Raw genomic sequence first — 12,060 nt, forward strand, 5'->3', positions numbered from 1 at the left:
GTCTAATGGTGTTTTAAATAAGCCTTTCTGGAGGTAAATGTCTTTATTGCATGTGTGTGCTGTAATATTTTGTTTTCTTCCTCCGGTCTTCTCCCTCTAGTGGTGTCTTCTTCCTCCAGACTTCTTCCTCCTGTCTTCTCCCTCTAGCGGTGTCTTCTTCCTCCAGACTTCTTCCTCCGGTCTTCTCCCTCTAGCGGTGTCTTCTTCCTCCAGACTTCTTCCTCCGGTCTTCTCCCTCTAGTGGTGTCTTCTTCCTTCAGACTTCTTCCTCCTGTCTTCTCCCTCTAGTGGTGTCTTCTTCCTCCAGACTTCTTCCTCCGGTCTTCTCCCTCTAGTGGTGTCTTCTTCCTCCAGACTTCTTCCTCCGGTCTTCTCCCTCTAGTGGTGTCTTCTTCCTCCAGAATTCTTCCTCCTGTCTTCTCCCTCTAGTGGTGTCTTCTTCTTCCAGACTTCTTCCTCCTGTCTTCTCCCTCTAGCGGTGTCTTCTTCCTCCAGACTTCTTCCTCCTGTCTTCTCCCTCTAGTGGTGTCTTCTTCCTCCAGACTTCTTCCTCCTGTCTTCTCCCTCTAGTGGTGTCTTCTTCCTCCAGACTTCTTCCTCCTGTCTTCTCCCTCTAGTGGTGTCTTCTTCTTCCAGACTTCTTCCTCCTGTCTTCTCCCTCTAGCGGTGTCTTCTTCCTCCAGACTTCTTCCTCCTGTCTTCTCCCTCTAGTGGTGTCTTCTTCCTCCAGACTTCTTCCTCCTGTCTTCTCCCTCTAGCGGTGTCTTCTTCCTCCAGACTTCTTCCTCCTGTCTTCTCCCTCTAGCGGTGTCTTCTTCCTCCAGACTTCTTCCTCCTGTCTTCTCCCTCTAGCGGTGTCTTCTTCCTCCAGACTTCTTCCTCCTGTCTTCTCCCTCTAGCGGTGTCTTCTTCCTCCAGACTTCTTCCTCCTGTCTTCTCCCTCTAGTGGTGTCTTCTTCCTCCAGACTTCTTCCTCCGGTCTTCTCCCTCTAGCGGTGTCTTCTTCCTCCAGACTTCTTCCTCCGGTCTTCTCCCTCTAGTGGTGTCTTCTTCCTCCAGACTTCTTCCTCCTGTCTTCTCCCTCTAGTGGTGTCTTCTTCCTCCAGACTTCTTCCTCCGGTCTTCTCCCTCTAGTAGTGTCTTCTTCCTGCAGACCTTTTTCTCTGATCTTTTTCCTCTGGTCTTCTTCCTTCAGGCTTCTATCTCTGGTCGTGTTCTTCCTCCGATCTCCAACTTGGATGGGACCTCAATTCAAATCAATGGGCTGAAAGTCGGATTAGTTAATTGGCTCTCATAGGGAACGATTGATTTTGAATACAGGCAGAGAAATGCTGCTAAAATCTAATGTGACTAAACACACATTAATGTCAATGCAAAAAGCTACTAAAAACGTGTTTTTATATCCGCTTTTTCCTGCCATAGATAGTTGGTTTGCAGCTCGTTTTTTTCGGGTGCCCCGTGTACAAGGGGACTAAAGGTTTCATTTTCTAATAATAACAGACATGTCTTACCCACCTGCCCTCTGTAGTGGTTTTGCAAGGGGCAGTCCTGATCCTCCTCTTCTCGGGTCCCTCCTCGGTGCTCCTGGTTCCTCCTCATGTTCTGGGGACACTTGTGTGTGCTCTCTCCCAAGATGGCTAAGTGTGTCCATAAAACAGCACCCCCCCCCCCCCCCGCTGCCTCCTCTGGGGTTCTGGGGGGGGGGGGCTGGATGGTCATTTGGCTTTTTCATCAAACAATCTTCTGGGGTTTGTTGTCATGTGATGACTTTAGTGAAGCGGCACTCCCTATGGGCACTCCCTATGGGCACTCCCTATGGGCACTCCCTATGGGCACTACCTATGGGCACTCCCTATGGGCACTCCCTCCAGATACTTCCATTGTAATGTCTCTTCTCCTCCCCCTTTAGGGACTCCTGTGATGAATGTCACAGCAATAGACGCCGATGACACCGAGGACACGAATAACGGCATTCTCGCCTACTATATCACAAATCAGGATCCCCCTTCACCTACCCCTACAATGTTCACCATCAATCAATCCTCCGGACTGATCAGCGTTGTGACCTCCGGATTGGACCGCGAGGTTTGTGATATATTTTTGTATCTTCAGTGGCGAGGAATCCCCACCACCACCACTCACAGTCCCGGCTAACCATTGCTGACATTCCACAGCTACTGGGGTCTTCCTCCAGTGACGGAGTCCCCGTAATGTAGAATCATTGGGAGATGCAGCCACTAGAAAGTGGAGGTTTCATTCTGGTATTTGCAGGAAGGGGCGTCTAGAACTGAACTGATAGATGTGGATGGAGAAGTCCAGAGTACCGGTCATGAGTGGCAAGAACTATTTTTTCTTTTTTTTTTATTCTTAACTGTGGAGGATTCAGGGGGCGCCCCATAATTATTTCTTACTTTGAGAACAAAGCTTGACCTGTGAGGCGTTCCTCTCCACTGTCACCGCTGCTGCCTTGTCAGTGTCCAGAGCTGGTGCTGATTGCGCTTGCAGTCTTTTGACACTTGACTGACAGTAATAGAAATAATTGGTGTATATCGCGCTGACATATATCTAGTAGCAGCCGGAACAACACTAAGGCCCCTTTCACACGGATGATCCGTTCAGACCCGGATGTCAGTTTTCCAGGCGGACCTGAAGGGACTCTCCATAGAGGTCTATGCAGCGTCGGATGTCCCCGACCCGTCATCGGATCGGGGGGCACTGCGGTCCGTCGTCATCCCATCCCCCATAGGGGAGAGCAGCGCTGTGGCAGGTCCGCCCCTCCGCAGTGTGCAGCGACCGCTCTGTCATCTTCCTGCTCAGCGGAGATAAAAATAGTTTGTACTTTTGCAAATGTAGCGCCACCCCCTGGGGAGCCACTGGATAGGACGGGTCCTCTGTTCTCCACCTCCTCCAGAACCGCGGCCCCTCTGACACACCAGGCTGGGGGGGGGGTACAAACATAGAATATCACAGGAAATCACTGAAAGGGACACTTAGTGCCCAATAGTAGCGCCATATCAAAGAAAAGCAGCACTAGAGCGGGCGAAGGCGAACTTGTGATTATCAGTAAGGAGGGCGCGGCATGAGGCGGCATGAGGCGGCATGAGGCGGCATGAGGCGGCATGAGGTGGCATGAGGCGGCATGAGGCGGCATGAGGCGGCATGAGGCGGCATGAGGCGGCATGAGGCGGCATGAGGCGTCCAGATCAGTGTAGACAATAAGAAGGTCACCTCAGTGCAGCAATGAGGAGCGGTAAAGTTTGTTCCCCCGAGTGCTGGAACTGCCAGAGCACATTTATGGCGGTGGTTCTGCTCCTGAACCCACTGGGTGGGCACTGCCCATAGAACAGTGGGGTGGTAAGGGGGGGAGGGGACAGGCAGAATTATATTACAGGAGGGAAAGTCCTTTGAGATGTTCTTCTGGCGGCCATCATTGGGGCCCTTTAAAAGCATCGATGCACTTAAATCGGAAATTCTGTCATTTTTTTCATCTTTCCATCTATTAAATCTTCTCCCCTTGTTGTTGTTTTATCTTTGGATAGTAAAACTTTTTTTTTCCTGCCAGTAAATCCCTTATACATTAGCCTAGGCTCAGGACATCGTGCACAGCTCTCTCTCTCTCACTCTCCTGAGAGTTTGCCAGGAATGGAGGGGGGGGGGGGGAGTGAGTCCTAAGAGGGCCAATGAGAGCTGCAGGGCTGGAGGTGTGCCTCTGTGTAAATCTAGGAAGTAAACAGGCAGCAGCTTCAGTTGCCCACAGTTAAAATGGCTGCAGCCAGACTCAGCGGAGGGAGATTTCTGCAGCATATTTGGCAAGTACAGAATTGCAGTATATATAAAATAATATGCAAAGTGATTGGAGGGAAGCTTCAGAATGGAAAAGATGTTTTTATTACAAATTGTGTGAATAGACTGCAGTTCATCTTTAACGACAGCTTTAGTTAACCTGCATGCAGTATAGGTACAGTATATGTACAGTATAAGTATGATGTAGGTACAGTATAGGTGCGGTATAGGTATGATATAGGTACAGTATAGTTATGATAAAGGTATAGTATAGGTGCGGTATAGGTACGGTATAGGTACAGTATAGGTGTGGTATAGGTATGATATAGGTATGGTATAGGTACAGTATGGGTGAGGTATAGGTGCAGTATAGTTATGATATAGGTACAGTATAGATGTAGTATAGTTATAATATAGGTATAGTATAGGTGGGGTATAGGTGCAGTATAGATGTAGTATAGTTATGATATAGGTACAGTATAGTTATGATATAGGTAAAGTATATGTGTGGTATAGGTACAGTATGGGTGAGGTATAGGTGCAGTATAGTTATGATATAGGTACAGTATAGATGGGGTATAGGTGCAGTATAGATGTAGTATAGTTATGATATAGGTACAGTATAGATGGGGTATAGGTGCAGTATAGGTACTGTATAGGTGCAGTATAGATGTAGTATAGTTATGATATAGGTACAGTATAGATGGGGTATAGGTGCAGTATAGGTACTGTATAGGTGCAGTATAGGTATGGTATAGTCTCAGCACAGGTGCAAGGTAGATGTGGTTCAGATACAGTAAAAGTTTGATATAGTGCGGTATAGGGTTGGTATAGGGTTGGTATAGGGTTGGTATAGGGCTGGTATAGGGCTGGTATAGGGCTGGTATAGGGCTGGTATAGGGTTGGTATAGGGCTGGTATAGGGCTGGTATAGGGTTGGTATAGGGCTGGTATAGGGCTGGTATAGGGTTGGTATAGGGCTGGTATAGGGCTGGTATAGGGTTGGTATAGGGCTGGTATAGGGTTGGTATAGGGTTGGTATAGGGTTGGTATAGGGTTGGTATAGGGTTGGTATAGGGCTGGTATAGGGCTGGTATAGGGCTGGTATAGGGTTGGTATAGGGCTGGTATAGGGCTGGTATAGGGCTGGTATTTGGTTGGTATAGGGTTGGTATAGGGTTGGTATAGGGCTGGTATAGGGCTGGTATAGGGTTGGTATAGGGCTGGTATAGGGCTGGTATAGGGCTGGTATAGGGTTGGTATAGGGTTGGTATAGGGTTGGTATAGGGCTGGTATAGGGCTGGTATAGGGTTGGTATAGGTGCAGTCTGGGTTTGGAAGAAGTGCTGTATAGGGTGCAGTGTGGACTGGGTACACGTGGTATCTTGCTGTGAGTGGGTTAATAGGGTGCTGCTGTGACCTCTTGATGTAGACGGGGGGCCCCCTTGGTCTTTCCCTGATACCCCCAGTGATCGGGGGTGGGAAGCAGAGGGCGAGTGGCAGTCTCCCTGTGGCCGTGGTACAGATGCTGTGGGTGGCACCGCACTGCCCCAGGTCTCCTTGGTTCTAGTTATAAGCTCAGATCTCTGTTGGTTTGGTCTCCAGATAACAAGTGAATCTCTCTCCAGTCTCCTGCCCCCTGCAGGCGGGAGGTCCAGAAAAACATCAACATCTCAGTAGATGGAAAGAGGAATGAAGTGCAATGTCTCCTCCTCCATATAGCTGTAGCCCAGCACCTGGTTACACAAAAAAATAAAAATAAATTGGAGCTAATTAGGACCAACTTTATTTTGGCAAAATGAGAGAAACCGGTGCAGACGTTTTGTGAAAGTGTCTTCTAAAAGTGTCTCCACCCCAAATTCAAGTCCTAGACGCTCCATGAGAATCACGACTTCCCATTCAGGGCAAATCATAAACTCCCCTCGTCTTCACAGCTCCATTCAGGAAATATCCGCTACTTCAGAGTATGGAGGATCATGTGACCCGGTCAGTGCGGTCACACGGTGAGTCCAAACTGACCACACTCTACATTTCGGGAATCTTATTTAAATGGATCAGAGCTAATTGGCCCAAATCAGTGATTGTTTTTGGCCCAAAAAAAAAAAAAAGAAAATTCCAATAAGCAACATGGAAACTTGTTTTCCCTTTAGATCGGCCTGCAAGGGCCAATGAAGTCTTTGCTCCTTACTGCCCCCTGTTGGTGAGTGCTGCTGGACATGGAATAGAATGTAATTCATCATCAGGTATAATGGAAGGAGGATCTTCTGATGATTCTTTGTATTTTCAGGGAAGAACACACAATGATTGTATTTCCGATACATAATATTTATTAATGACTTTTATTATCATATTCTTCTCAGCTGTATCCTGTGTATACTCTGACTCTCAAAGCCGCGGACCAGGAGGGGGTCGGATTTGAAACCACCGGCAAAGCTGTGATCACCGTAACAGACGCCAATGACAACGCTCCCGTATTCGATCCCATCCAGGTGAGAGAGAATCCCGCCTTCCGCCATTATGTAACGCTCCGTGTGACTCCGCACAATGTTGTAGCAGCTGCTAAAGGGGTAGTTGTTTGTCGTAGCTGCTATTCCTGGAAATCGAGCCGCTGCTCCGCAGACTTAGCGTCCGTGCCTCTGGGTTTTTGCATGGACAGGTCCAGCTATTGGTATACGGCTGTCCCTTATGCACCACGTGAGTCCATCTTCCAGCACAGGGACGATTAGTGTGTGTATCCCGGAGGTGTATAGTGGCTCATTGTACATCACTGGGACCACATAGATGGATTCTGTACTGGCCGTTATCTAGTTTGACTGTCTCTGTTGGCCATAAGATTTTTATCATTATTTTTTAATATTATAATTTTCTATTTTTTATTTGTATTTTTAATACATTTTTTTGTAATTTCTGTATTTTTTGGATACATTTTTGCTTTTCAATAAATGAATTTTTGGTGATTGAAAACACTGCACCATGGGAGCTGCTTTTTGCTTTCTCTGAGGACTCATCATAAAGCACTGGGAGCCATAAATATAAAGGGGATTGTCCTGAGGATATATAAAGTGGAGCCGTGAGAGGAGGAGGTCGAGGGGAACGGAGACAACTCCATATAGAAGGATTGGAGGCATTTGACCCCTTTTTGGGGTGCGGGGATCTGGTGAGTGGGGACCTGAGTGGGGGGAGCACGAAAGTCACCGGATCATCCTGATCAAGCACAAAAGTCACCTATATTTGATTTTGACTTCCCTCATGGTGCCTGGGAATTTGATATATAGAGACTGAGGACACTATTTATATATTTGCAGCCAATGCAGCATATATAAGATTGCTCTCCTGCACATTCCTCACAGGTTTTTGCACATATATATATTTCCTAATATTTTGCACATTTTTTGGACTGTTTTTGCATTTTTCAGCACTTGGCACTTTATGGACATAAGTGATATATAGCTATATACTATTTATGGATTTATATTGACTTTTGATTACATTTGGATGGTGTTCTGGGGTCCTTTTATACATCTTGTGGTTTCTCCACGTATATACATATTTAAAATATTCATATTTATGGTTTAGTTCACATACTTTTGTATATATTTTCATTACCAGAATTGCCGTTTCTCTTATCACTTTGGCTCATTTTCAAAGGTTTTGCTATAGCTCGATGTAGCAGCACGAATATACTATAGGCTTAGGGTGCTTATTTGTAGCCCGTTTAGAGTATATGTTGGGTATCAATACGGGGTAAACTTTTACACATGGTGCTGGATATTTAATTGAATACACCTAATTTTGGGTGAGGGGATACCCTGGTGTATAAGTGTGGCTCTAAAGAATATAGGAGACAGAGTGTGAATCTGGCCCTTTTTACGTAGTAGGCTGCTTGTTACAGGTTATAAACACATTTGGGTTATATAACAATCGGGGTTAGAGAGTCATTTTCTCCCCCTTCCTTTTCTCAGTCTATTATATCTCAAACAGCAGGAGGTAGCGCCCCAGACCCTAATCTTCCTTATATATAACATTCTCATGTCAACAGCACCTGAAGGGGCTGTAGATATTTTTAGGGTGGCAGCAACCATTTGTAGACCTAAGCGCGGCCATTCATATTAAAAAACTGTAACGGAGATCCGTGTATGGGCAGAGATCCGTGTATGGGTAGAGATCCGTGTATGGGCAGAGATCCGTGTATGGGTAGGAGGAGGCCATTTTGTTATGGTCCTGCAAACAGAGGACATCTTGGTATGGTCCTGTAGGCGGAGACCATTTTGTTATGGTCCTGTAGGCGGAGGCCATTTTGTTATGGTCCTGTAGGCGGAGGCCATTTTGTTCTGGTCCTGTAGGCGGAGGCCATTTTGTTCTGGTCCTGTAGGCGGAGGCCATTTTGTTATGGTCCTGTAGGCGGAGACCATTTTGTTCTGGTCCTGTAGGCGGAGGCCATTTTGTTCTGGTCCTGTAGGCGGAGGCCATTTTGTTCTGGTCCTGTAGGCGGAGGCCATTTTGTTATGGTCCTGTAGGTGGAAGGCATTTTGTTATGGTCCTGTAGGCGGAGGCCATTTTGGAGAAGCCCTGACATATAGTTCTACATTCATGAAGACCGTTATGTTGTAGTTCTGACATGAGATCTCTTAATTTCAGTACTCAGCGAAGGTCCCTGAAAACGCTGTGGGGTACAATGTTGCACTCCTGACGGTCACAGATGACGACATCCCCAACACAGACGCCTGGACAGCCCTATTTAAGATTGTTAAAGGCAATGAAGGAAACCTATTTGGCATAACTACAACCCCAGATAACATGGGTCAGCTGACAACGGTGAAGGTAAGCTCATTGTGGTTGCCATAATAAGAGTCGTCCTTATGTAGAGCTGGACTCCAGGCATCAGCCAAATACACCGATTACATCTGTACATGAGAGCTGCTTCACCAGCCAAATACTTTATATTCCTCTCCATGGATTCCTGAGATATACACAGCACAGGCAGCCCAGAGACCCCACTGTTATTACATTTATATAATAGAACCAGGTCTTGTCCCTTCCCCAGCCTGTGATTGGACAGTAAGGGAGAAACAGCTGACTGATGAGCTCTTCTCACTGTCACTCTGCTCTCTTTTGCTGTCAGCATGCTGCTTGTGAGTACATGAGCACTACATATTACCTCCTTCTGCTGCTTCTCCCTCTCCTAGTCTGAGCTCTGCTAGGAAAGGAACTGCAACTGGCTGATATTGGGTGTTATATTACCATAATTACTTTTAAATACAGTTAATTTATTGAAGGATTCTTTTCTACCTGAAGTTTGGATTTCATAAACAACTGCAGAGTGTTAATCAGAAATAACAGCATTTATTCTAGGTCTAGGACCACACAGACTGATCTTTCTGTTACTTTACATGCAATTTGACTTTTCTCATGTTTTTTCTCATGTTTTCCTTACCATATTTCATCGGCTGTATTATATATATTTCACTGTAGTTGGGTATAGTTGGAGATAGTTGGATGTACTGTAGTTGGGTATAGTTGGAGATAGTTGGATGTACTGTAGTTGGGTATAGTTGGAGATAGTTGGGCATAATTGGGTATAGTTGGAGATAGTCGGACATACTGTAGTTGGACATAGTTGGAAATAGCTGGGTATAGTTGGGTATAGTTATACACAGTTGAGTATAGTTGGATGTAGTTGGACAAAGCTGGGTATAGTTGGGTATATAGTTGGGTAAAGTTATACACAGATGAGTATAGTTGGACTTAGTTGGACATAGTCGGACATACTGTAGTTGGACATAGATAGACAAAGCTGGGTATATTTGGACATAGTTGAGTATAGTCAGACATAGTCGGACATAGTTGTATATAGTTGGGTATTGTTGGGCATAATTGGACATAGTTGGGTATAGTTGGGTATAGTTGGATATAGTTGGGTATTGTTGGGCATAATTGGACATAGTTGGGTATAGTTGGGTATAGTTGGATATAGTTGGGTATTGTTGGGCATAATTGGACATAGTTGGACATAGTTGGACATAGTTGGGTATAGTTGGGATAAGTTGGGGTTCTGGTTATAGTGGACAGAGTTGAATATAGTTTGACACAGTTTAGTATAGTTGGACATAGTCGGACATACTGTAGTTGGGTATAGTTGGACAGAATTGAGTATAGTTGGACATAGTTGGAAATAGTCGGACATACTGTAGTTGGGTATAGTTGGACAGAATTGAGTATAGTTGGACATAGTTGGAAATAGTCGGACATAATGTAGTTGGACATAGCTGGACATAGTTAGGTATAGTCAGACATAGTCGGATATACAGTATACCAAACTATATTCAACTATACCTATAGTTACTATACTACGGTAGTTGGACATATTTGGGTATAGTTGGGTATATACATGAATATAGTTGAGTATATTTGGGGTTCTGGTTGGGTACATTTCCATAGGTATAGTTGGACAGAGTTCAATATAATTCGACATAGTTGGACATAATTGAATATAGTTGGTTATATCTGGGTATAGTTGGACATAGTTGGACTTAGTTGGACACAATTGAATATAGTTGGGTATAGTTGGGTATAGTTGGGTATAGTTGGGTATAGTTGGGTATAGTTGTGTATAGTTGTGTATAGTTTGGTATAGTTGGGTATAGTTGGGTATAGTTGGGTATAGTTGGGTATAGTTGTGTATAGTTGTGTATAGTTTGGTATAGTTGGGTATAGTTTGGTATAGTTGGGTATAGTTGGGTATAGTTGGGTATAGTTGTGTATAGTTGTGTATAGTTGTGTATAGTTTGGTATATTTGGGTATAGTTGGGTATAGTTGGGTATAGTTGGGTATAGTTGGGTATAGTTGTGTATAGTTGTGTATAGTTTGGTATAGTTGGGTATAGTTTGGTATAGTTGGGTATAGTTGGGTATAGTTGTGTATAGTTGTGTATAGTTGTGTATAGTTGTGTATAGTTTGGTATATTTGGGTATAGTTGGGTATAGTTGGGTATAGTTTGGTATAGTTGGGTATAGCTGGATATAGTTGGGCATAGTTGGACACAATTGAATATAGTTAGGTATAGTTTGGTATAGTTGTGTATAGTTTGGTATAGTTTGGTATAGTTGGGTATAGTTGGGTATAGTTGTGTATAGTTGTGTATAGTTGTGTATAGTTGTGTATAGTTGTGTATAGTTTGGTATAGTTGGGTATAGTTGGGTATAGTTGGGTATAGTTGGGTATAGTTTGGTATAGTTTGGTATAGTTGGGTATAGTTGGGTATAGTTGGGTATAGCTGGATATAGTTGGGCATAGTTGGACACAATTGAATATAGTTAGGTATAGTTTGGTATATTTGGGTATAGTTGTGTATATTTGGGTATAGTTGGACATAGTTGGACAAAGTTAAATATATCTGAATATAGTTCCACGGGCAGCTCTCTAATGTACAGGAGCCTTAGCAGGATTTTTGCAAAACGGTAGAAAGATGGAGGAAGAAATACAGATTTGGGGACCTTTTCACCAAATAGAAAGTTGTGGATCTGGAGAGGATGCAGAGAAAGCCAACTAAACTAATTAAGGTCACGGAGGACCTCAGCAGGACAGACTACGGCACTATACAGAGTTATCTAACATCACAGACTTCCCTAGGACTCGTGCACATAGGTTGCCGGGTTCCACGGTGCATCGGTGACAGGCAGTAAGGGGGTAATATGTTGTCTCCTCACTGCCTGTTCTAGTCATATAAACGCCTCCTGTTTATACTGCCCCCTGGCTGCCTGTGTGAGCTAACAGTTAATCCTGAAATGCGTTGACCATTTTTTTATTTTTATGCAGATTTATATCATGTTGGTATTGGTAAATATGTGTAATCATTTTTAGGATAATGTTAGAGAAAGTGGTGCAATATTTGCATTTTGTAATTTGGTTTTCTGTTATTTTTCAATCGGTGTTATAATTCTATGTAGTATTTTAATAGGATGGTATGTTTATTACAGTAAAGTGCAAATTTAATTTGAATTTGTTTATTTAAATGTACTGTATGGTTATTGTTTATTGACTTGCTGTTATTGTTATTGTGAGTTTGTGTTGTCTTTGTTGAATGTAATTGTATCTTAATAACCTCCCTTTGGGATTAATAAACTATTCTGAATTCTGAATCTGAATATTGGATGCAACAACAGATACAGCTAACCCGGGATATCCAGCTTTGGATGGACACTTTATCCTTTTTGGTTCTAGTTAGTCCTCACTTGTAGACTTGCATTGGGATCTGCACTGTGTAGCTCCTCTAAGCAGGA

At 44.1% G+C, this 12,060-nt stretch overlaps 1 protein-coding gene across 1 annotated transcript in view; it reads left to right on the forward strand.

Annotated features, from left to right (window-relative positions):
- LOC143926641 (cadherin-1-like) overlaps nt 1-12,060 on the forward strand; it is a 68,877-nt gene that overhangs the window by 35,352 nt on the left and 21,465 nt on the right. The window contains exons 7-9 of the mRNA XM_077450566.1: nt 1,910-2,085; nt 6,141-6,269; nt 8,419-8,601. Of these exons, the coding sequence (XP_077306692.1) occupies nt 1,910-2,085; nt 6,141-6,269; nt 8,419-8,601 (488 nt within the window). The remainder of the gene's footprint in view (nt 1-1,909; nt 2,086-6,140; nt 6,270-8,418; nt 8,602-12,060) is intronic.

Source organism: Lithobates pipiens, unplaced genomic scaffold (assembly GCF_037356315.1).
Source record: "Lithobates pipiens isolate NorthernLeopardFrog02 unplaced genomic scaffold, aLitPip1_a1.2 Scaffold_10, whole genome shotgun sequence".
Lineage (NCBI taxonomy): Eukaryota > Metazoa > Chordata > Amphibia > Anura > Ranidae > Lithobates > Lithobates pipiens.